Source organism: Rhinocladiella mackenziei (genome assembly GCF_000835555.1).
Source record: "Rhinocladiella mackenziei CBS 650.93 unplaced genomic scaffold supercont1.3, whole genome shotgun sequence".
Lineage (NCBI taxonomy): Eukaryota > Fungi > Ascomycota > Eurotiomycetes > Chaetothyriales > Herpotrichiellaceae > Rhinocladiella > Rhinocladiella mackenziei.
In genome coordinates, this window is record NW_013550602.1 from 2,901,172 (window position 1) to 2,923,705 (window position 22,534).

A 22,534-nucleotide genomic window follows, 5' to 3' on the forward strand; every position below is an offset into this window, starting at 1 on the left:
GTCTACTCCAAGCAGCCACAATTCTCCGGGCGACGAGGTGGTGATATTGGAGCCAAGTTAATGCCCACACACGACAATGACAATTTCAAACGTTGGAATTTAACCTCCGATAGGGCCGTTTTAATACCTGAATAAGATCCTCAAATGTCGCTATGGTCAGAAGGTACAGTTGACAAGCATGAAGGCTGGGAACCGTCCCAACCTGAATCGATCTCTCCCATTTTGAAAGCACCGAGATTGGAAGGCTCCAGGGCTGAAGTTGAAGTCCTTGGGGAGGTGCAGAATTACCCCAAGCTCATGACAAAGAGACGGCCCCCCAAAGTTCCTTATTTCTTCGGCTCTGGCCCAGAGAACGCCAGTGTCCATGTCCATATCGGCCTACCCTCCTGTCCCTGAGTCTGGTGGGTTGGTGGGTATTCCCTTGGAGATTTTGAGACACCTCTCTTGGATTTCTGTCTGGTTTGAAGATACCATTACCCTTCTCTTCCTCCGCCCCGGACGCAGAGGTTACCTGTACACAAAGAGCTGTGAGGCGGCTAGATCCAATCGCACGTTTGCACTCCGTAAGAGAAACCATCATCTCTGCCATTTGAATTCCTCCTTCTCCGCCGAAAAAGCCTTCGTCAAGATCTTCGATTACCAAAATCTGGACGAAGAGCTTGCTCGCAGGAAGTTGTTCACGCTGATGGATGACGGTGTGTCTAACTATCCGAACCGTGATAGATTTGTGAATTTGTCAAACACTTGTAACATGCGCTCAGACGAGAAAAGACGGCCGAGTTCCGTCAATGACACGGCACACTATCAACTGAAGATGTTACCGAATGGGTTATATGCGTGATGGCTTTGATGCGTGCCGCAGAATGCAAAGCCAACTGGGAATCACACCAGATTATTCTGCCGTCTTCGCTCATCCGACTCGTGTCCCGGCAAGAAAACTATGACCGACAGAGGCCGACGCTGCAGCAGGCCTGGAAATACGCTCCTGTATTTGGAACTGACAAGCGAAGTCTCAAAGAACTGTTCGACTACTTGGATCTCCCGGTCGAGAGACGAAAATATAGGTGGGAGAGAGTAAAGAAGTTGGGATCTCTCGGGCAGGCTGATTATCAACACCCTGCCAGTTGTGATCCTCTATTTTGTAAGAATCCGATCGTGCGAGATTCCCTAGAATGGCAGGAAAGGTGAGTTAACCACTAAGCGGTGGGATACCGGAGATGCAGTGTAGGAGTCGAAAAACTCGTGAAGATAGGGGGGATTGAGGATAAGGAAGACAGTTCCCAGGCTAAGTGAATGCCGAAGCTTTATTGCGGTAAGCTCGACAGGTAAGACAATGTTGATCAGGATATGGCAAGTTGGGTGACTCTTTTCACACCTGTTGGAAAAAGTAGGCCGTGCTATGGTCAAACACGGTTCAGCCGGAAGAGGAAAAAAGAGTACCGGGAAGACATCATGTACAATCCACCATCTTTCAGCTTACCCTAGGAGGCCGTTCCGGTAAGTCATTCGGTCTATGCAAAGAGTTTTGCTGAGGCAGGTTCTTCAAATTCGATATCAAATGTCAGATATCAGATGCTCTGTATAGAATTCTTCACTCTTGACATTTCTACAACTTCCCCATCGCCCTCTTCCCAATCCTCATCAAATCCTCCACCTCAATCTCACTCGTACACAGAATGAACGTATCCTCGAGCGCCGGCACGCGATATTTGAGATTCACGCTCTGATAGTCTTCGCTGCTCAACATGTCCGCAAAATGCAATATTGACGGATAACTCGCGAGCGCGAATTCATCCCACACCCCACCGCTCTGCTCCCTCGGCGTCTGCGTGACAATGTTGCCCACGAGCTTTGCATTGCCTCCGCGCCGTGCGCCGATGGTTTCGGCGAACGCTTTACCGTACTGTAGATACGAGGGTTTCATGCCGGGCTTGAAGGCGAGCAGATTCAGCATGGACAGTGGCGCTTTACCTGTGTGTGTCTGTGAGAAGGAGTTGATCCATTTAGAGAGGTCGGAGGACATCTCGAGCGTTTGCGAAGAAGGGCCCATGCGCGGGTTATCCAGGGAGCCTGTCAGCGCGGGTACGGATGATGGAGACGGGTGTAAGAGTTTGTCGTTGGCGGAGGGGAAGCCCTTAGTCAGTCGCGAGGGTATGCCTGCTGAGGTGGTCCAATGGCATTCAATTTGAGATTTGAGAGAAGGCGACAACTCGTCGTTGCCCAGCACGATGAGAAGAAGGTCCCATGGCTTCGAGGGGCGGAGGAGTGTTGGCGCGTCGATTTTTGTAGGCGTGATTATCCAGCGGATCACTTTACTGACAACGAGGGGTTGGAGGGAGGTGGATTGGAGGGCTTCGAGGAAGGAGAAGATGCTGGTAGACCTCGTGAGGGAGATCAGGTGGATTGTTGCGAGAGGCATTGGTGATACTGATGCTGATGCCCTTGGCTTTTGGAATCTGTGGAACAAGGATGAGGGACGGAGATCTGTAAAGAAGATACGTTCGAGTAAGATTTGAAATGGAATAGGAGGATAGCGGTGTTGTTTATGCCCCGGATTAGTATTCCCGTTACCGTGCTTCCGTCTTTCCAGACCTACCTACAGTTCGGAGTCCTTCTTGATGCCATTGAGTTTATGAAGACAAACCGAGGTCCCCCAGATACTGCACCCATTGAGAGAAATGGAGTGGGGAATATTATCTGATCGTTTATCAGCACGTGATTGTGTCGGCAGAATTGACCCAGCTTGACTTGAACTGGGAATGACCGTGTAATTTTTTGTGTGGCATTCGAGTCCGGACTCCCTCTAGGTGTGTGTAGTCCTATATAACCTCTTCTCTTCCATCCTCACTACTTAGGAGTCATGGCTGGTCTAATCCCCCTTCCCCCCCATCACATCCACAATACGACCCGCCTTACTCACCGCGAAGCGCATACTTTTCTCTCTTGTTTCCTAGAACGAGCGGACATAGATGCCGCATACCGTCCGGACTCGACGCTCTCGGAGCGGGGGCCTCAGGCTCTCTCGACCGGCTCGAACCCCAATCTCACACTTCACCATCTCAAGCGTATTCTTACGGGAATCGAAGGAAAGAGAGTTGGCGGCGATTTGGGGCGCGAACTGGGCAGAACTGGCGAGGAGGCAGACAGACTCGAAGATGCTAACGGCCACAAGAAGCAAAAGTTAGAGAAACGAACTTTCAACAACGAAGGCGCAGAAACAGAAGGCACTACGCCAAAGAAGTCCAAGCGCAAAGTGTACGATGCGGAGGAGCTCGTGGACGAGGAAAATGACGACCCAGCGTTAGCCGTGGCATCAGAATCTGAAGACTGGCAGGAAAAGGACGCCTTTGAACTAGCACAAACAGATCGCCACCCTGGCGCAGAGCTCGAGCAGCCCACAGATGAAACTGAGGAAGAGGAGCTGGTGAGGGTGGAGATTGAAGGGACCGGGGAAGCCGTTGATCCTAGGCACGGGCAGCAAGAGTCAGAGCCGACCCCCAAGGGCCTAAGCCAGAAAGATAAAGAGGAGCGGAAGAGATTGAAGAAGTTGCGGGATAAAGAGAATAAAGCCAAAAGAGCGGAGGAGAAGAAGACAAAAAGGAAGAACAAAGAGTGAAAAGACGGAAGGATTTTCTGTCCCGGCAGACAAGATAAAACTGAGGATCTTGACTATGGCATCTATTTATCAAACGACATTCCATCGTCTCCATCGCACCTCGAACGTGCACTACATCATGGGTATCCTCTCTCAGACACTCAAACGCTCGACACGGGGACTCGGCTCTTTCCCAAAAGAGCATTTTCCTGGATCAAACCACTTGATCCATACGAGGAAGGGTAGGACGGGACAGACGTACACTCTTCAGTCTTTTGTGAGACGAGAGACCACGGGACGACTTTTCTTCTCCCATTCCTCCTCCAATTCGGACTTCAACTTTTCCACCCAGTTTGACATCATGAAAGACATCAACAGTCTAATCAAAGCACCAAACCTCGGCGGCTTGACTCATCACAACTCTCGATCTTTCGCCTTCACAACGTCCGCATCGACGACTTGTTCATCCAATTCAACGATGTTTCCATTGGGTGCCGATTTTGAGCTCTTCCATCCCAAGGCCGCCAGTCTTTCCGCCAAAATAGGATGGCTATAGTGATAACTGGCGTACATCCAATCAGCATCCATGGTACTCAGATTCTGCACCTGCAGCTTGATCAGGCTCCTGGCCAATTCCTTTTGGTATCCCAGATTCCTTGCAAAGGTATCAGCCTCAAATTCAAATTTGCGAGAGAGGACATTCATCAGCAGTTTCACTACTGCATCCATTGGGGCGAGAGCATCAGAGAAGAGAATGAAGCCGATAATGATTGGATGGGAGTCGTGGAAACCGAAAGACGAGTAGAGGGAGTTGTTGTCGATGAAGATGCTGAAGAGGGCAAAGATGTAGAACATATGAAACTGGCGCAAATCAGTCCGAGGAGCAAATGTACCGCCAAGGGGTCAACCTTACCTGGGCGATAGCAAATAGTTTGGTGGTATGCGAAAGACTCCAATGTCCAAGCTCGTGACCCAGAACTGCGACAACCTCTTGAGGCTCACTCTTTTCGATTAATGTGTCGTAAATCACGATATGTTTCTTCCAGGGGAGGCCAAAAAAGTACGCATTACTATGCGCACTTCTTTTGCTTCCATCGATGACGTAGAGCGATTTGAGAGGAAATTTGAGTCTGGAAGCGAGCGCTTCGACTCCTGACTTGAGGTCTCCAGGTTCCAAAGGTGACAATTTGTTAAATAACGGAAGGATGAAGATGGGATAGATCGTGATGGCAAACAGCTGGACGACGATTCCGAACAACCACAGATAATAGAAGAATCTCGTGCCGGTGACTTGAATGATCTTCAAAAAAGCGCTGAGTAATGGCGTCCCCAATACCACCATCAGGGCCTGGCCTTTCAACATATCCGTAATCCACAGTTTGACCGTCTGCTTATTGAATCCAAACTTCTCTTCCAACACAAAGGTCCCATAGTAGGAGGTCGGTAGCGCCAGAATTTGCGAGATGAAGCTAAACGTCAAGAAGAAGAGTACTGAGTGGGCAATTTGGCCGGAAAATCGCTGAGGCAGGTAACGGGCCAGCCAGACACCTGTTATCGACCAGAGCTTTGGTAAGACGTCGTACTGGATGAATAGGACGTTTTGAATCTGTGAGTAAAGCCCAGAAACAAAACCGAATCTTGCTTTGGCACGACCATACGCCTGGACACGAGATGAGCACGCACACCGTTTGGTATGCTTAGGAAGGCCGTACCTGACTCTGATCAAACACATCCTGCGATATCTCACCCTCCAAGGTCTTCGGCGGCTTCTTCCTTTGTAGAACTTTATATTGTCTTAGAGACAGGAGGCCCTCCAGAACATATTGGCCCAGCGAAAATCCCAATATCAGCCTCTTCCACGGAAAACCTGGTCGGTCGAGGAATACCGCAAGGCGCTGTACCACGTTAGCGGGAATTGGTATCGTGGGAGGGGAGAGAGCCAACACGAGGAAAGTCACCTAGCATCTGCAGAAACGAAGCCATTCCCAAGGCCGGATACTCAAGCGAAAGCGGAAAGGCTCAAGTGATTGGAATGAGAGGTAGATGGCGGCATGAGATTGTCAAGATGGGTGCAGGATAGGACGAGGCCCGAAATCCATGCGCGCCGAATCAGGCAAGTGCGGCGAGGCACGTTTTTTCCAAACTGACATGGAGACCAACGGAGGGAGCATTGACTTCTTCCAACCACCACTACGGTCGTCTTCCCCCTTTGATCCTTGACACCCTCCATCAGCAAGGATGTGTCGCATATGTGGTCGCATGGTCAAGTGCGTCTTCGACACGATGCCTTCTCGGCTTCATTCCACCCCCAGCCGAAGGTGAGTGAACTCCATTGGTGGACCCAGAAGAAGAACAACGACCGAAACATCGACGTTAACATGGCTGTTACAATAGAACACTCACAACAATTCGATGGATATCAAATCCAACCCTGACTGTCACTCCGCCGCCGGCACGTACTTTGACACCATTTGCTTCTCTATCTCGTTCATTCAACGCTCTATCCCTCCAGAATAACACAACCCCAAGACCTTCACTGCTCAGCACAAACACTCTCCGCCCATCCACATCGACCACATCCCTCCAACCCCGTCTGTCTACGTCATCGCGTGCTTTCTCGTCAACTCCTGCCCTGCTCGGCTATCGGAGACGAAGCGACACCTACAATCCCTCCAGACGTGTTCAAAAGCGCCGGCACGGATACCTGGCGAGGTTGAAGTCGAAAAGTGGACGGGAGATCTTGAAGCGAAGGAGGTTGAAGGGCCGGAAGTATTTAAGTTGGTAGTTTGCAAGAGGAGTGGAAAGACATCATATCACTGGCGGTGTTAGTCGGGACTTCTGCTTTGGTCGAGGTTGGCGGAGTGGAACATACACTGCATAAATTAAAATAGGGTCCTTAGGTCTGAAAATGAATGACAGCTCTGAACGGAGAAGAAAGAACCATCACATGGGATGACTTGTCACGTGGAACTGATACTATCATTTCATCTATTTCTTGGGAATGATGTATCCCTCTTTCTCTCTCTCTCTATATACTTTTTGGCGGTCATATATTCTATGCCCGTGGTTGGGGAGCTGTTTTACTCTCATCACGTAGATCAGCAAAATTTCGACCTTCAAACTTGGACTCCTCAATGATCTTGCTTGCCTCAGTCTGCATTGGTGTCAGGCCCCATCGTTCAAACATGGCCTTATCCTCATCCCAGCCATTGCAGTCGGTCGTGAGCATTTTTTCGCCTGTGAAAATCGCGTTCGCGCCAGCCATGAAGCAGAGCATTTGCTCGCTCTCAGGCATGCTGACCCTTCCTGCTGCGATTCGGATGATGGTCTTGGGCATGACGAGGCGGGCTGTGGCAATGCATCGCACCATGTCTTCCAGTTTCACGGGTTCTTGACCGAACATCGGGGTACCCTTGATAGGGACAAGTTTATTGACGGGGAATGATTCCGGGTGTTCGGGAAGCGTGGCTAGTGTATAGATCAGACCGACATGGTCAGTTCGTGGAGTTTCGCCCAATCCCAGGATACCCCCGCTGCAGACATGAATGCCGGCCTCACGGACATTTTCCAGGGTCTGTAATCGCTCGTCGTAGCTTCGTGTGGTAATCACGTTGGGATAGTGTTCGCGAGAGGTGTCGAGGTTGTGGTTATAGGCCGTCAAGCCGGCTTCTTTCAACTCCATGGCCTGTTGCTTGTCGAGCATGCCCAGGGTGACGCAGGCTTCCATACCCAAAGACCGTACTCCCTTCACCATTTCCACGATATTCTTCATTCCCCTCGTCCGCCCCCGCATATCACGCCAGGCAGCGCCCATACAGAAACGATTTGATCCATTGGCTTTGGCGATCTTTGCGGCTTCAATGACGGAATCGACGGTGGAAAGTCTGGTTGTTTGCAGATTGGTCTTGTATCGAGAGGATTGGGCACAGTAAGAGCAATCTTCCGTGCAACCGCCCGTCTTGATGTTCATCAAGGTACACAGTTGAACGGCCGAAGGTTTATGAAAGCGGCGGTGAACATTACCCTGTAGACTACCATGAGAGAAGATTCTGAGACCCTAAGCCGATTGACCTACAGCAGCGAGCGCCAGCTCCATCAGCGGAGTTTGGTGTATTTGGGAGATCTCCTCCTTGGTCCAGTTGTTTCGAGGTCCGGTGGCATTGACTGCTTGGTCGAAGACAGACTGACCCTGGGGTTTCGGGGGAAGAGTCTGGCCCAAGCTGGCTGCGACTGGAGGGACATCGTGAACAATACTATAGTAGCGAACAGACGACGCCCCTTTGGCCGCTCTTCGGGCCACACATCGGCTCATCGTTGCCCGCTCTACGGTGAATGATGAAGGGGAGGATAGGATGTCGAGGTTTGGTGGGGAGATCAGGCTACGATAGATAATAGTCCCCCGGACTATGTACTCGACGTACCTGTCGGTCGCCGGTCGGCAAAGTCAAGCGATCATTTGGTTGGGCCCGAGCCTCCACCGAGCAGCCGGTCAAATCATCTCTTCCATATTACCGCAAAGTTATTCCCTATTAGCTGCTTGTCAGTCCCCTCCATTCCACCATCATAGAATCATGTCCAAATTGTGGGTGATCATGTTTTACTGCCGTTCTCTAGTATCTTGTAGTGTACCTGATGCCACGTTGCACGTCGGTGGGCAGAGAATGAAGTTCACTAGCCCACTGCTGTGACAGGCCGATTCTGACTCACAAGCTATGGATATAAAAAAAAGGTTCTCTCGTACCTCTCTCCTCAGTGCCAGCCATCTCTCTTGGTAGAACTATCACATCCTCTATTCCCAGTTCGGCATTATTCCAAGAAATCCAATATGCATATCAGGCCTGTCCAACGCAAAGATCTCTCCGAGGTGGCTACTGTCGCGAGAGACGCCATGTTCGATGACGAACTGACCCTATTTCTGGCTCCCTATCGCCATGAGCATCCGGAGTGTCTTCGTCAAGGATTCCTGAGACGCGCCAAACACCGTTATTATAGTGGCCATGTCCTTCTCGCGGCGGTATCGGATGAAAAAGATTCTTGGTGGGATGGCACGGAGAAAATCCTGGGGCATGTCTCTGTCATATCAAGTAAGCAGAACACAGAGTCGTCGAAGAAACCGTGGTTCTCTTGGAACGGTATGAATGATTCTCGTAGATTTGATCATCCACTTTGATTGACATCCACAGCATTGGAACTTCGACTTCTTCGTGTTGAGGAATTATTCCTTTGGTTGAGCCACGGCGACAAATCGATATCAAGAGCAAACATGGCGGAATTTGCCCGTACCACTGGTGACAGAGGCCCTCTCGCCGACATCAAAGACTATTGGGACGTGGATCACTTATCGGTCGATCCGTCTTTTCAGAGACGTGGGATTGGATCAGCTCTAATTGAGCAGGTTAAAGATATCGCGGCGCTGGACAATCTGCCGGTGGTCCTTGTTGCAAGCGTCAAGGGAATTCCTATGTACAAGAAAGCAGGTTTCGTCGACCATGGTCTAATTAACACGGGAGCAGGTCAATTGGGACAAGCTATGGCATGGTATCCCAACGATGCGACGACCTGAAGGCCGATCTTTGAATCTAGTCTTGCTGAATCATGAGAAATATTCGCAGGTGATGTTGAGAAAACTTCCCATACATTCAATGTCTATCTTCGAAATTCACCAGATGGTTTTCTCAACGAATCAACGCCTCAATCAACGATCTCTGGGTCATACGAGGCTCCAGTTGAGAATGCTGTGGAGGTGACATTCCGCGATCCGCCTACAGAGCATGTAGCTCTGGAAGATTGAGTTTTTCAAAGCTCTTCCTACTCTCAGTCGGTGCCACCCGTATGACAAGGTCGTGCACCAAAACGGAATATGAAGAATTGACGGCTCGGCTGTCGACCAGCTCTTTTTGGAACCACAATAGCTTCTCTCGCTCAAGCCACTCGTCTTTAGCCAGAATAGTTCATCGTGGAAATGATCTCGTCTAGCTATCGATCGCTTTTATCTAGCACAGGCATCCTCTACGGAGGGGGCCACCGCAGTCCGCACGTGGTTCGCATTCCCCATTACCAGCTATGAAATGTCCTGCCGGCGAGGGCTGAATACCTGAGTGCTTAGGAAACCGTTTCTCATAAAATACTCCAGGAGCACCGCCGGATTCATGATGGATAGTTGTGAAGGTCACCCATTTTGACGGATTCCTCCACTCGATTTTCATACCTCCTAGCTATATCAATCAAGACGGCTAGATTTACGAGTCGGTTTCGACCCAACGCCAACAAGACAACAAGCAAAACTACGACACAAAAGTTGGCTCTGCATATCACCGCCAGGGCCGGTCGATCATATTCCAGACGGCCCAGGAATGCAAGAATCAAGACCGACACCACCACGACACCACCTCGTATCCACGCCACACCCTTTGAGATAGAATTCAAATTTATTCTCGCATTCAAGGAGAATTTATTGCGATCTACTATATTGAAATTTGGTGTTGAAGCTAATATCGTTAAGGTCGCCACGAACGATCAACACAGAAATCTTTTAGGGGAATTCGCCATCCCTTATATCACAAGCCCATCTCACGATTGCAGACTGCGGCATCCTCCCTGGCACTTCATGTTGGGCAAAATGGCCTTGTTTGTGCGATACCACAGCACCATGCGGTGTTCGCCAACAATATTTCTCGGGGGAAACAATGAATCAGACGATACGTTATGGAACCACAAATTGGCCGCTTACCAGTGATCACACCATTACGGGAGCATTATGAGGTCAACTGCGAGACCTTCTAATCCAATGAGGAGTTTCTGAGGAAGATGTATCAAATTGGGATTCAACAGGTCTCGGAATGGGTATCGCTTGTCTTTCCGCTTGAGAGGAAAGAAGAAGCCTTTGGAGATGCGGGAAAATATTTGAACGCTTGGACTGGCGAGCAGACGTCAACTCTTGAGTGAGTCTGGGATAGCACCCATGTACACATCGTATTCAGCTTTGAACAACCCAAAGATATGCCTATGCCTTACTGCCGCTGCATGTGGCCTACATTCTGGTATTATATGAAGCCGAAGTCTTTGCTTTTGAACCCGGGTGCACCGGTGTTGGTAGTGTCGACTCCGACGCTCAATTTATTCGGACACAACTTCCATCGCATAGAGCTTGAGACTAGTCTGGTGCTATTAGAGACATGATATTCGAAGAGGATGGGGGTATGTGAATCTGTCGACTCTTACAAAAGCCGAAAGACCCAGCAGCAGATGAACATGGGCACAGGGCACAGGGCACCATGGATATATGTATAAATTTGCCGATCTTTGAGCCATGGCAAGGAACGACACTCCACGGAAGGTGATCAAGCCGACAATTGAATTCAGACAACATGGGATGCACCATGGATGTGGAAACGGTTCAGCACTGGTTCACCTTGGTGAAAGCCATCGTTTGAACAGCAGAGAATAAAGTCACTCAAGTGACACGATTCAACAATGCCCGTCCCCTTGTTCGAAGTCGACCCTTTGCAGAACGAGAAGGAAGCAAATACCCATCTAGCAGCACTGCATGGCTGCCATGGCATTGTGGGAGCATGAGCGGATTTAGTGTACGATTTTTAGGATCGGATGAAGAGGAAGGACAATTTTGACAAAGCAGATTTGGTGGATATAAGGACGATAGGCCGTCCTGAAGAAGAGGAAGGTTATTATAGATGTATATATGTGTGTGTGTGGAAGGTTTTGTGGTTGGCATTACTGTATCGAGGATCACCGATAACGGGTATGAGGTTGAGGCTTTCAAGGGCATCCATCAATAAGATTATATATTTACAGGAATGGGAGATGGTCAAGCATCAGGATTATGTGGTATGCATACAATACGGGAACTGGAATGTCAGTCTTTGGAGGGAAAAGCACTGCTTGGAAAATGAGTGATGACTATGGAAACCGATAAATGGGGATAGGATCTGATGAGACGCGTGATGGGAACAAACGATACCTCTCAGCCTTGCCAAGACAAATGTCAGCCTTGCCGGCACGGTTGAGCCGAGATCGCAAGGCATGAAAACTCGCGCCCGTCCGGCGAATGGCCGCCACTTCAATATCTTCACCGCTTATCCCGATTTCGCTTCGCCTTCTCGTCGTCATCTCTTATTGTCCAACACTCCATTCCAACAACACTACATTGTTTGCTACTCATCTTCCTTGTCCTAACCGTAATCATTGCTCCACAAGGCCCTCATTGCTTCACTTTAGCGGCCTATGCTCCGCATGATATCGTCCGGCATCTTCTTCCCAACGAATGCTCTCACCGCCAGCGGACCCCCCTCACGGCCCAGATAACCACAATGTAGCTGGAAACAGTATCTCCTTTGATGAACAATCTTCGGCCCTCTCGAGGGCCGACTCAACCACAGAAGATGTGCCAAAGGCATTCCATCAGAATGAATCCTACCAGGCTCCTCCGACCAGACTCATTTTTCTCGCCCCAGGCATATCTTCAACGGCACGCCGTCCTTCATTCATTGATGAGGAGGAAGACCCCATAGCAACAGCAACTTCGGCCCATGAACCGTCCAGTCCATCTCCCAACGAAGCCCCGGTGACATGGACGTCCTTACCCAAAAAGAGCCAACTCGCCGTCCTTACCATTGCACGACTTTCTGAGCCTCTTACTGAACGGTCCCTCGCCGCATACATGTTCTACCAACTCCGCTTCTTTGACTCGTCCCTACCAGACAGTACGATTGCCAGCCAGGGAGGAATGCTGACAGCTTCGTTCGCGGCCGCACAATTTTTGACGGCGGTATGGTGGGGCCGAGCGGCTGATACTCCTTGGATCGGCCGGAAAAGGGTTCTCATGGTTGGCTTGTTCGGGACCTGTGTGAGTTGTATTGGTGTGGGCTTCTCCAAATCCTTCGCTCAAGCGTTATTCTTCCGTGCATGCGCCGGATGTTTGAATGGCAACGTGGGGGTGATGAGAACAATGATCAGCGAGATTATCAAGGAGAAGAAGTACGGACCCCCCTGGAACCAAATTATTCCTGCATCTAACTGAGTCACTCAGATATCAGTCCCGCGCCTTTCTTCTCTTGCCAATGTGCTTCAACATCGGTATGGGTCGCACAGGTCGTTCATACCTCCACAACTTACCATGTCTTAGGTGTTGTCATCGGTCCCATTTTGGGTGGCTTTCTTGCCGACCCCATCTCCTCATTTCCACACATCTTTGGACCTGGATCCCTTCTCGGCGGAAAAGACGGAGTGAAATGGATGTCTTCATTTCCGTACGCTCTCCCCAACGTGGTCAGCGCCGTCTTCATTCTCGTCTCTGCACTCTGCGTCGTGCTCGGACTCGATGAAACCCATCCCGCTCTGAGGAACAACCCAGATCATGGCCGCCAACTTGGGAAATTCTTGTATCGATACCTCTTCCACCGTGGCCAGCGAGACTCGTACGAATACACTCAACTCACCAATCAAGTCGAGTTACAAGACGTCGTGGCCACTGGAGACGACATCAGAGACCGAGATCCCGAGTCGTCCACAGATCCAACACCCAAGCCTCCCTCTTCATTCAAAGCAAGCCTGAATTTTCGGCAGATCTTCACCAAAAACGTTATCTTGACGCTGATCTCTCACCACCTCCTTGCATTGCACGTGTCAGCCTTCAATGCGTTGATCTTCCTCTTTCTCCCGGCACCTCGATCAAACAACAAAGACTCACGCCTCCCCTTTCTCTTCACCGGCGGACTAGGCCTCAGTAGTGACCGCGTTGGTCTCGCTACCGCCATCATCGGTGTCATTGGTTTCCCGCTGCAGATCCTCCTATACCCATCCGTCAACGCCAAACTAGGAACTCTACCGAGTTACAAGGTCTTTCTCCCCTTTTCAGTCGTCGCATACCTGACCATCCCGTATCTGGCGCTGCTCCCGAACAAGCCGCTACTGATCTGGCCGACACTGACCCTGGTGTTGACGTCCCAAGTCATCTCCCGTACCTTCGCGCTCCCTGGTACCACCATCCTGGTCAACAACTGCACACCACATCCCAGCGTACTAGGTACCATCCACGGCTTCGCTCAAAGCGTTTCCTCCGGCGCTCGTACCCTCGGCCCTACACTCGGTGGCTGGGGTTTAGGCCTCGGCCTGGGTGGGAACTGTGTCGGCGCCGTCTGGTGGGCCATTGCCGGTATCGCGGTCCTCAATTGGGCGCTGCTCTGGGTCATTTTCGAGGGTGACGCAGGCAGTTCGGCACCGTGACGAGGACTTGAAGTTGGATTAGAGCACCGCGAAAATAGATCTTAGGAATCAGCCGTCAGGCGTTAGCGGAGGCGGGCATGGTACAAGAAGAAGGCCTGGAAAGATGGCAAAAAGAAAAGCGGCGTTGGGATGATGTTTACGACTTACATGAGTCGACTGGTTACGAGTATCTCGGCCTGGACTGGGTTGTTGACGAAGCAACTTTTTGGGACCACAATATGACATGAGGGACAGCGGATGGGTTTCACCGAAACTCTAAAACAGGGGAGTAGCAAATGGAAGTTCAATTCATCAATTCCGTGCCGTCGGATTGCGTATAATTCACTGTCTGAAACACTTCCGTTCCCGGGGAAATCCGTGTCTGCTGCGTTCCTTCTCATTGCATTACATTGCATTACATTGCACTTCATGGCACTTCCCTTCCCTTTTCCCTCCTCTCACAAAACACTAATATCATCCCCAATTCTTCGCTGGGCGGCCCCAAGCCTTAGGAGCCTTCCCACCTCCGAATTTGCCGACTGCACATCTAGAAGGGAGCCCATGACTTCCTCGCGCCTCTTGACTCGACCGAACAGACAAGCCCACAGGTCCTCCTTGTCTACCATTTCGCCACCAGTCTTGCCGGACGCGAGCAGGCGGGAGAGATCCGCGGCTTGGAGTTCCATTGAGTTCGCAGCATCGATTGCGTTTTCCTGTAATTCGAGATTCGAACTGCGTGGCGTCGCGGCACCGGATCCAGACCGAGACGGGCCAACTCCCGATCCATTTGCATGAGATTGGATTTGCGCTTGCGGATTGTTCTTCAGATGCGCCAACCGTCTTGCAACGCTGATGTCGTAAATCGATTCCTCCACCGTATCTGCGATCAGGTACATCCACACAGTGGTCGGACGATACTGGCCTATGCGATGAACTCGCGCAATAGCCTGCAGTTCAATGGCCGTATTAATCAGCGGTTCGCAAAGAAACACATGGCTTGCCACCACCAGGTTGAGGCCTGTCGAATGCGCCTTAGCATGCAGAAGGAAACACTCGATAGCCGGGTCTGATTTGAACTTCTCGATGCCGTTCTTTACGTCAATGCGCGTCGAAGAGATCTTGTACTCGGCAAACGCGCGGGCGAGCACGTCGATGAATTCGCGGTACTGGGAGAAAATAATGGTTTTGGAGCCCGGGTCGTGTTCGCGAAGCCATAGGAGATGGCGGCAGAGGAAGTCAATTTTGCTGCCGAAGCTGGGCCCTCGGAAGTCGATGTTTTTGATCTGGTTGAGCATCGTAGTGCTGATGTCCGAGTAGATGGATTGGTTGTGGGGCCGATCGGAGGACCCTGAGGACGAGGATGAGGAAGAAGAGGACAGGCCAGAAGAGTTGGATGGGGATTCTTCGGCCTGCAGGGCAATTTCGGCGGGCTTGTAGGAAATGTCGTGGAAACTGTTGGGGTGTAATGTGGTTTTGCAGACGGGGCAATTACGGTGTTGATTCCACCAGGTGAGGACACAGTCTTTGCAGAATTGATGGCCGCAGGAAGTCATTGTCCCTACTTCAAAGTTGTCCGTGCAAATGGTACAGATTCTCGGCGCTGTCGACTGAGACTCTGTCTTCATGTGGACGAGGTAGCGTAGTTTGGCGGTCAGTGAGACAATCCTTCGCTGCAATTTGGCCTCCTCATCTTCGAACTCGCGACAGTGTCTCTCGGAGAGTGGCTTGCCAACATTCTCCTCTTGATAAGGGGCAACAGTGTCTGAAATCTTCTGAAGAGCACGGTAATAGTCCAGGCGACTGTTCATAGTATCGCGAAATTGATTAACTTCTTGCTCAATGCTATTGAGAGCCTTGGTCTGCGCCACATTTAGCTGTTGAATATGCTTGAGGATTCGCTCCAGTATTGCCAGCTCGTGCGTCGCTCGTGTTTGTCCATTCCCTTCTTGCCACTGTAAGGAAGTGACGATTTGTCTGATTTCGGCCGTGATGCCACGTAAACACCCAAAATCATTGACCTTGACTCGTTTCTGTTCGCGCTCGGCAAGGAGTTTCAACATCAGTTCGGGTGCGGGGCCTTCACCTTCCTTTGCAATGCGAAGAAATTGTTTCATTTCTTGTTTGATGAGCATATTTTCTTGTCCGGTGATCGCCTCACTGCGATCGGCAAATAATGCTCTGAGTGCTTCCATGTAGACATACATTTCATCTTGATGTTTGGTCGAACTCTCGTATTCGTCGCCTTGCAACTCCACCCCTTCGTCTTCATCGATGAGAGCTTGGCTCAAGAAGTCTGCCATTTTTTGTCGCAATTCACGAAATTGCTCGGCCTGAATATTCATCACCTCACAATAATCGTGGATCTTGTCGAAGATCTTTCTGCTTTCAATCCCGGTGTATCCGGCGGGTCCTTGCATTTCAGGAATAGGAGCCAGTCCATTGGCGACATTGGTTCTGACGGTGGCGATCAATTTGTTCACATGCCGAAGAACCTCCGCAAGTAATTCACCGCGGATAGACTTGGCTTCTTCATATGCCTTGGTTTCTTCTTTCTCCAGGTCGAGGTATTTCTCACTTTCAGGTTCCTCCCGAGATTTCAGCTGAAAGTACGCATTCGCGATGAAGAAGATGGCGATGTGTTGGATCTCCAATGCCGATCGCAAACGCGCCCTCAACGTTATTAATCGGGGATTCATCTCATCTTCATTCTCCTTCTCCTTGATGAGATTAAAGGATGACTGTTCTTCTTCCAGTTGTTTTCGGCATTCTCCAACAATGACGGATGATTCAGCATATGTACCTCTCCAGATCTTCAACGCCTCTTCGAAGAGCAAGGCATTTTCTTTTAATTGACCTCTTCTTATCTCTGCCATCAATCGGCCCCGCTGTGCGGTTCGGACTTGGCCTTCATGCTGATCAATCATCACGTCCAGAACTTGTTCGACTGTCCGCAAAGGTCCATTGTTACTGCGACCGAGTGCCCGGCGATTGCGACCACCAACTTCAGGATGTAGACACGTTTGACGTAATCGGGTCAACCACGTCCGCATTTTCTCCACCATTGCCGGAGAATCTGGATCCCAATCATCGTTCAACGGTGCGCCTGTCCGATCCAGATCGCAGTCTTCACACAATTCTTGGAAGAGTTGAGCATAGTGCTGTTCCTCGATAGGGGTAAAAGGGATGGTGATAGTATGTCGACTTTGAGGTGGCAGCCGTAAATCTTCGCGAACAAAGTCCTTGGTATGTCTCATGGCAATCTTTCCCAACATTTCTCTACACTGAGGTCGATGATAGCTGATAAGATAATCCCATAGACGAGGCGACCGACACCATGGCTCATAGCGAAGGAAGAGCAACAATCCAAACAAATCTCTGTGCCCTTTTCTGAGGGGTGTTCCTGTGACTGCCCAAGCATTGTTGCGAGGAATCAGCCTTGCAACCGTCGCTGCAGAAGATACTCCGCTTTCAACCATCTGTGCTTCGTCTAGGCAGACGCGCCACCAAGAAACCTGAGTCAAAGGGCTCTTCGGGGGTTCAGCGCGCGGACGATTTCGCAGATTTCGGTCCGGCTTCTCGGCCACGTAGTGTATCTCTTGTGCCACGACATTGTAGGTTGTCAGAACCACGTCCTGATCCAGCAGCTCTTGGATGAGTTTTTCGCCGATGCGTCGGTAGCTGCTTACCCCTTGGTAATGATACACTCGCAACGCCGGCGTGTGCTGTCGGATCTCTTCTTTCCATTGCTCAAGTATGCTTGGGGGCGTGATGATCAAGGTGGCCGGTGACTGTTTCAGATCGAGAGAGGTTGGCGTTTGTGTCGGTTTTGGATGGAGGCAGATAAGCGATATCACTTCCAAAGTCTTCCCGAGACCCATTTCGTCCGCAAGGATTCCACCGTTAATGGGAGCGAAAGTTTTCACCAGTTTGGCCATGTCTGTGGTGACAATCCCCAACGTATGGTTGACAAAGAACATCATGTTTCTAACCCCTCTAACCGTCTCGAACCCGGGTGGAAGGAAGGCATCGACTTGCTTCGGCAGGGGTGTAACTTCTCCGCTCGATTGGAGAGTGACACCCTCTCTCGCCAAAAGCCATCGGACGGCGCGTCTCTGGAAAGGAAAGAGTTGAGATTCCAGATGAGGAATTCGAATCTCTGCGGAATTCTCTTCCGACTTTTCAGGGACGTGGACATTATCATAGAATTGGCGCGGATCCCAAGGCTCGAACTTCGGAGAGATCTGGGTAGATGGAGGCAAGTGACGCGCCAAAATTTCGAGTAGAACGGGATCTACTCGGTCCCGGACGGCCGCAGTGTCCTCCCAGAGGATCCGAATCTCCATGTTGGGCTCGCCTGCGGTCAGCTGAATCACCGCATAAACACAAGCAAGAGGTAGCGTTGCTGGCGGTCTGTATTTGGCCACCGATTCCAAGTGCTGGATGTCCAGCAGGAGTTGCATCGTGCTTCCGTCTTGTTCATGTATGTGGACATGTTTCAGAGTCCTGCCTCGCCCAACGGAGAACTCGACCACATACCCTTCCTCTGCCTCTTTCAGGCCCTGAATGGTGATTTTGAGGGCGTCGGTATCTGTCTCCCAGTTTGCGTCATCGACGCTTCGAACTGCGAGACTTGCCTTTGCGATAGTGACATAGTTCGAGAAGGGGGGAGGAAGGGGAAGGTCGTCGTCAAGATCCTGGGAGATTTTACACCGCTTTGGTGCAGGCAAGTCCCATGCCTCCATCGTCGCCGTGGACGGAGGGATGTTGTCGGTGTGGTGTAAGTCGAGAAGGCGAGACGCGCAGGCAGCGAGTCCTTGAATTAAGATCCAGGTTCCAAAGAGTGAACCACGCTAATCGATCACGTGTGCGGGGACTGATATAACATACGATGCGTCTGGGTTCCGTATCGACACCTGTAAAAGAGGCACAGGCTATTGAGGTCTCAGCCTGCCGGCGCGAGGCACTAGGGAGTCAGGTCACCATCGTCTACAAGGCTGACTGTCCTTCTGTCTTGACGGCGACAGTCCCTGTCTTCTTCGCAGCGCAAAGCTCCGTATTATCCCAAGGCGTAGGACTTTAGTCCCTGAGCAAGGCAACTGCCTCTGGCCTTCCACTATAAATTGAAGGGACCGCGGGACTCAATAGGCACTCTGTGTATGACCGCTTGTCAAGTCGTGCACCCCACTTAGGATGAGGGACATGCATGCTGCCTGAATCTCTATATGATGCCAAGAGAGAACCTGCAATGATATGACCCGAGAGCCCTTTTGGCTCAATCGTTTCCCCATGAAAACACATTCAAAGGCAATGCGATATTTGCTGCTGAAAGAAATCCGTATCAGGCTCTTCACCCGTATCAGGGGTTCTACCACGCTTGTCTTCGCCTCTCAGGCTCTCAATATGCTTCATTAACGACTGGTTCACTTCTTTGAGGTTCGCAATTTCCTCTGCCTGTGATTTGACTCTTGCTTTCAGCTGCTCCACTTTGGCTTCACTGCGTAGTCGGTGGTTCCGCTGTGCTTTTCGATTTTGCTCTTTTCGTCTCTGTGAACGGGGCCTTCGTCAGCAAATCCAGCCCTACATCTCAATCCAAAAGAGACACGGCTTGGAGTTCGATGCAGAAACTCCTCCAAATCTGAATCTGAGAGACTTAAAACGAACCTCCTTCTTATCACGTTCACAGACCTCACACGAGTTGTTATGAATGTTGCATTTTGGTGAATGCCCTGGGCACTCAGGTTCGGCGCTGGGACTTCTTTGAATTGAAGACGCAGTATGGGTTAACTGTAGGGAATCCGTTCCAGGGCTGCTGTTGGCGTCCAGGCCAAATTCGAGAGGAAAATCAAGAGTCGTCTCAGATTCTGCGATCCCGGCGAGTCTGTTGCAGTCCGTAATCAGAGGCGGAGGTATTTGCACAGTCTATGAGAGTTTTCAGTCCAATTATCACTTGTCGACAAGGCCATGGTCGACTTACATCTGTAGGGAGATCCGAGCAGATGTCCATGGTCATATCATAGTAATCCAATGTCTGCCAGTACTGGCTAGGTATGTAACAATAATTGTTTGTATTGGTCAGAGGTTGCGGCTCTGTTGAACTGAGACTGCTGGCATGAAAACAGGAAATGAAACTGTCCATGTTAGGAACAGGTCGACGCGCCTGCCTGCGTGCGATTGACGATCGCTCTTTCAATTTTATTGAAGGCCTAGGAGTTTTTGGTTTCAGCCACTTTGATTGACAGAAATGAAGAGTTCGTACGGATCGTTTGTATGCATTTTTGTGCGATGATGAGAGCTGCCGAGCTCGACACTGACGCTTTCACAGATTTCCTTCCTTCGCGAGCAGCCACTCTTTAAAGAGACTCTGTAAGCGCGATCGAGAGAATCCAGTGGTGAGACTACGAGGACTCGCGTATTCGGTTTCCACCTAGCGCGCAAATGTTTCAGCTCTTACAGAGTCACAATCTTCATCTTTTATTTGTTGAGGTCTTGACGTCGATTTGTGTTTCTAACAAGGGAGTGTGGGTGACAGGAAGATAGGAAGAAAGGAAGAAGCTTGCCCCACCGGCCGTCCCCCGGTATGTCAAAGTACGATATAATATGTAAGAAGCCCTTAGTCCTTTTTGCGGCAGCCCTTGACTACTAAATCTAGAGCAGGGCGGCAGCGTGGAGCTGTTACTGTATGGAGTATCATTCCATCGAAAGGCTGGCTTCTCAACGGACCTCCCCTGTCGGCGCAATAACGGCACATCATTCTCATCAATCTCAAGGGCCGAAGATGGCCCTGAGTGGGCGTAGAGCCACATGGATAGTTGGACATGCGACATTGGACGCAGCGTATTGGCCATTTGAAAGATATGGGATGGGCCGGTGCGCAAAGTGATTCGAGTTTCTAGGAGCTTGTTGCTGAGACGAAAAACCCTGTAGAGACACAACTATTGGATCAGGCGTCCTCTTGGATAAATGGCTGTAACTTTGCTAGGGAGTCGGCAATGGGCTGGGAGGATGTTGAAGGAAACGAGAGTGGTCGGTCCTGAGCATCCTTCCCGACCGTTTTCATCCAGGTAAGCGTGCATGTACAAACCCCATTCAACGCGCAAGGAGTATTGGATACGGTAAGGTCGTAGAGAACTAGCAGGGGGGTGTTGGCCGCAAACGTTTGAGCGAAAGAGGGCCGGTCAACCTACGGACTGCCCTACCGTAAGTCTAACCACGGGGCCAGGTAAGTCATCTTCCTGGTATCGAGAAACAACAGCGGGCCGAAGGCTAACACAATACGTAATGATGTCGGTCCTCATTTCTTTGACCGACGTTACTTCCCACCATGCATCGTTGTCAAACTGTGGCATTGATAACCCCCCTAGGGTCACAGGAAATTTCGCTATCACGCAACTCTATGCCACTGCTGGGACAAACCCGTCTAGAGGCCAAAGCCTGCGACTTTCACACCCTCCCGTCAGCCTAGCAGGATGGATCCTTGGGCCCAAAATGCATGTGTGCCTGGTAGAGACTTTGGTAAATTGCCCGTGCGGGCAGGGATTTGGTGGTGACAAGGATATGCCAGCTGCCAGTCTGTTTCCCCACGGGACGTTCTGGATTGACTATGGCAAAGACACAAGAGCGCAGAGTTTTAGAGACATAACAGGCCGTCGAGATTGCGTACGAGCCCCCGCCCGTTGTGATATCTTTCTTGACTCGACGACGAACGGGGTATCTCAAAGCTTCTTAAGATGTCCTGTCTCATGTCTCACCTTGCTGGGAAGGGTGGTCTTGTTCTGTCACTGGGTACTATTGAAGCCATCCGTTCTAGTTCCCCACCTCCAACAGGTATTCATCCCTGAACCCTTGACCACATTGGACACTATGAGTCGGCGCTTGTTTCCCTTCTGGCCTTTGCCGTGACGTTTCTTGGCTTTAGAGAGTCTTGGACCAGTTCCCACTGCCCAGATTACCGAAAGGAAACCCCCCGGACCTCAGCATCGGGATTTTCCCTGAGTCAGCCGTCCACTTTTTATAAGTCAGCAGAATGGACCACTTGTTTGGTGCTCGTGAATTGCTCTGGATTCAGTGTCACGTGAGTAGTGGTGATCCGACAGAGCGATGACAACAAGGCTGCATTTATTGGTGCTGAAGCATGGTAAAGAAGTCCTCAAAAGGCTTCATAGGAAGTGGTGTGAAGGTTGAATAGCACGATCAGTCGGTTCACTGCACTTCATTGGGAGCCGCCTCGTATCATTGAGTGGGAAGACACAGTAAATGAGTAAGTGGCTGATCATTATGAGAGCATTGGTAATCAAAAAGCTAGCAGAAGACAGGCGGTGGTGCTTCAGCCTATATTATTATCAGAGCAAATATATCAGATCCATCTATTTCGTCTGGGACCCTTCCAAAGACTCATCCATACTCGACAAACAGATCCACTGCGAGATGTGGCAGTTCCTACCCCCAAAGTTTTTCCCAATAATTGGTCAAGAGCAAGAAGAACAATATTCAACTTGAGTCAGATCATATGCTACCGAACTGAGGAGGTCTACTTCACCGGGAATAGGATACCGCACTACGCTCGATAGTATTGGTGGTGTTGACAAAAAACAAAAAGAACTGGGATCTGTTGACAGCAAGACACAGGACATGTAATTGCAGTAGTGACACGCTCTGTCCGTATTAATGCTGCGCCTGCATTAAGCCGACTGCTAGCAGCGAAATTCAAAGGATGGAGTG

The 22,534-nt window shown here is 50.4% G+C and overlaps 9 protein-coding genes across 9 annotated transcripts; 4 read left to right on the forward strand and 5 right to left on the reverse strand.

Annotated features, from left to right (window-relative positions):
- Nucleotides 1-840: 840 nt before the first annotated feature.
- Nucleotides 841-1,188, forward strand: Z518_04565 (uncharacterized protein; the record flags this gene model as incomplete). Its single annotated transcript, XM_013418271.1, has 1 exon — nucleotides 841-1,188. One exon carries the CDS (start codon nucleotides 841-843, stop codon nucleotides 1,186-1,188), a length of 348 nt encoding a protein of 115 aa, XP_013273725.1.
- A 418-nt stretch (nucleotides 1,189-1,606) lies between these two features.
- On the reverse strand, nucleotides 1,607-2,419 carry Z518_04566 (uncharacterized protein; the record flags this gene model as incomplete). The annotated part of the gene is made up of 1 exon (XM_013418272.1): nucleotides 1,607-2,419. The coding sequence occupies one exon, from the start codon at nucleotides 2,417-2,419 to the stop codon at nucleotides 1,607-1,609; it is 813 nt and encodes a 270-aa protein (XP_013273726.1).
- A 441-nt stretch (nucleotides 2,420-2,860) lies between these two features.
- On the forward strand, nucleotides 2,861-3,616 carry Z518_04567 (uncharacterized protein; the record flags this gene model as incomplete). The annotated part of the gene is made up of 1 exon (XM_013418273.1): nucleotides 2,861-3,616. One exon carries the CDS (start codon nucleotides 2,861-2,863, stop codon nucleotides 3,614-3,616), a length of 756 nt encoding a protein of 251 aa, XP_013273727.1.
- Nucleotides 3,617-4,009: 393 nt separating this feature from the next.
- Nucleotides 4,010-5,560, reverse strand: Z518_04568 (uncharacterized protein; the record flags this gene model as incomplete). Its single annotated transcript, XM_013418274.1, has 4 exons — nucleotides 4,010-4,456; nucleotides 4,509-5,255; nucleotides 5,308-5,490; nucleotides 5,540-5,560. 4 exons carry the CDS (start codon nucleotides 5,558-5,560, stop codon nucleotides 4,010-4,012), a joined length of 1,398 nt encoding a protein of 465 aa, XP_013273728.1.
- A 1,090-nt stretch (nucleotides 5,561-6,650) lies between these two features.
- On the reverse strand, nucleotides 6,651-7,907 carry Z518_04569 (biotin synthase; the record flags this gene model as incomplete). Its single annotated transcript, XM_013418275.1, has 2 exons — nucleotides 6,651-7,619; nucleotides 7,671-7,907. The coding sequence occupies 2 exons, from the start codon at nucleotides 7,905-7,907 to the stop codon at nucleotides 6,651-6,653; spliced, it is 1,206 nt and encodes a 401-aa protein (XP_013273729.1).
- Nucleotides 7,908-8,420: 513 nt separating this feature from the next.
- Z518_04570 (uncharacterized protein) lies at nucleotides 8,421-9,158 on the forward strand (the record flags this gene model as incomplete). Its single annotated transcript, XM_013418276.1, has 2 exons — nucleotides 8,421-8,727; nucleotides 8,779-9,158. The coding sequence occupies 2 exons, from the start codon at nucleotides 8,421-8,423 to the stop codon at nucleotides 9,156-9,158; spliced, it is 687 nt and encodes a 228-aa protein (XP_013273730.1).
- A 2,718-nt stretch (nucleotides 9,159-11,876) lies between these two features.
- Nucleotides 11,877-13,837, forward strand: Z518_04571 (uncharacterized protein; the record flags this gene model as incomplete). The annotated part of the gene is made up of 3 exons (XM_013418277.1): nucleotides 11,877-12,589; nucleotides 12,642-12,688; nucleotides 12,738-13,837. 3 exons carry the CDS (start codon nucleotides 11,877-11,879, stop codon nucleotides 13,835-13,837), a joined length of 1,860 nt encoding a protein of 619 aa, XP_013273731.1.
- Nucleotides 13,838-14,274: 437 nt separating this feature from the next.
- Nucleotides 14,275-18,558, reverse strand: Z518_04572 (uncharacterized protein; the record flags this gene model as incomplete). Its single annotated transcript, XM_013418278.1, has 1 exon — nucleotides 14,275-18,558. The coding sequence occupies one exon, from the start codon at nucleotides 18,556-18,558 to the stop codon at nucleotides 14,275-14,277; it is 4,284 nt and encodes a 1,427-aa protein (XP_013273732.1).
- Nucleotides 18,559-19,114: 556 nt separating this feature from the next.
- On the reverse strand, nucleotides 19,115-19,952 carry Z518_04573 (uncharacterized protein; the record flags this gene model as incomplete). Its single annotated transcript, XM_013418279.1, has 3 exons — nucleotides 19,115-19,360; nucleotides 19,478-19,735; nucleotides 19,791-19,952. 3 exons carry the CDS (start codon nucleotides 19,950-19,952, stop codon nucleotides 19,115-19,117), a joined length of 666 nt encoding a protein of 221 aa, XP_013273733.1.
- Nucleotides 19,953-22,534: the final 2,582 nt, after the last annotated feature.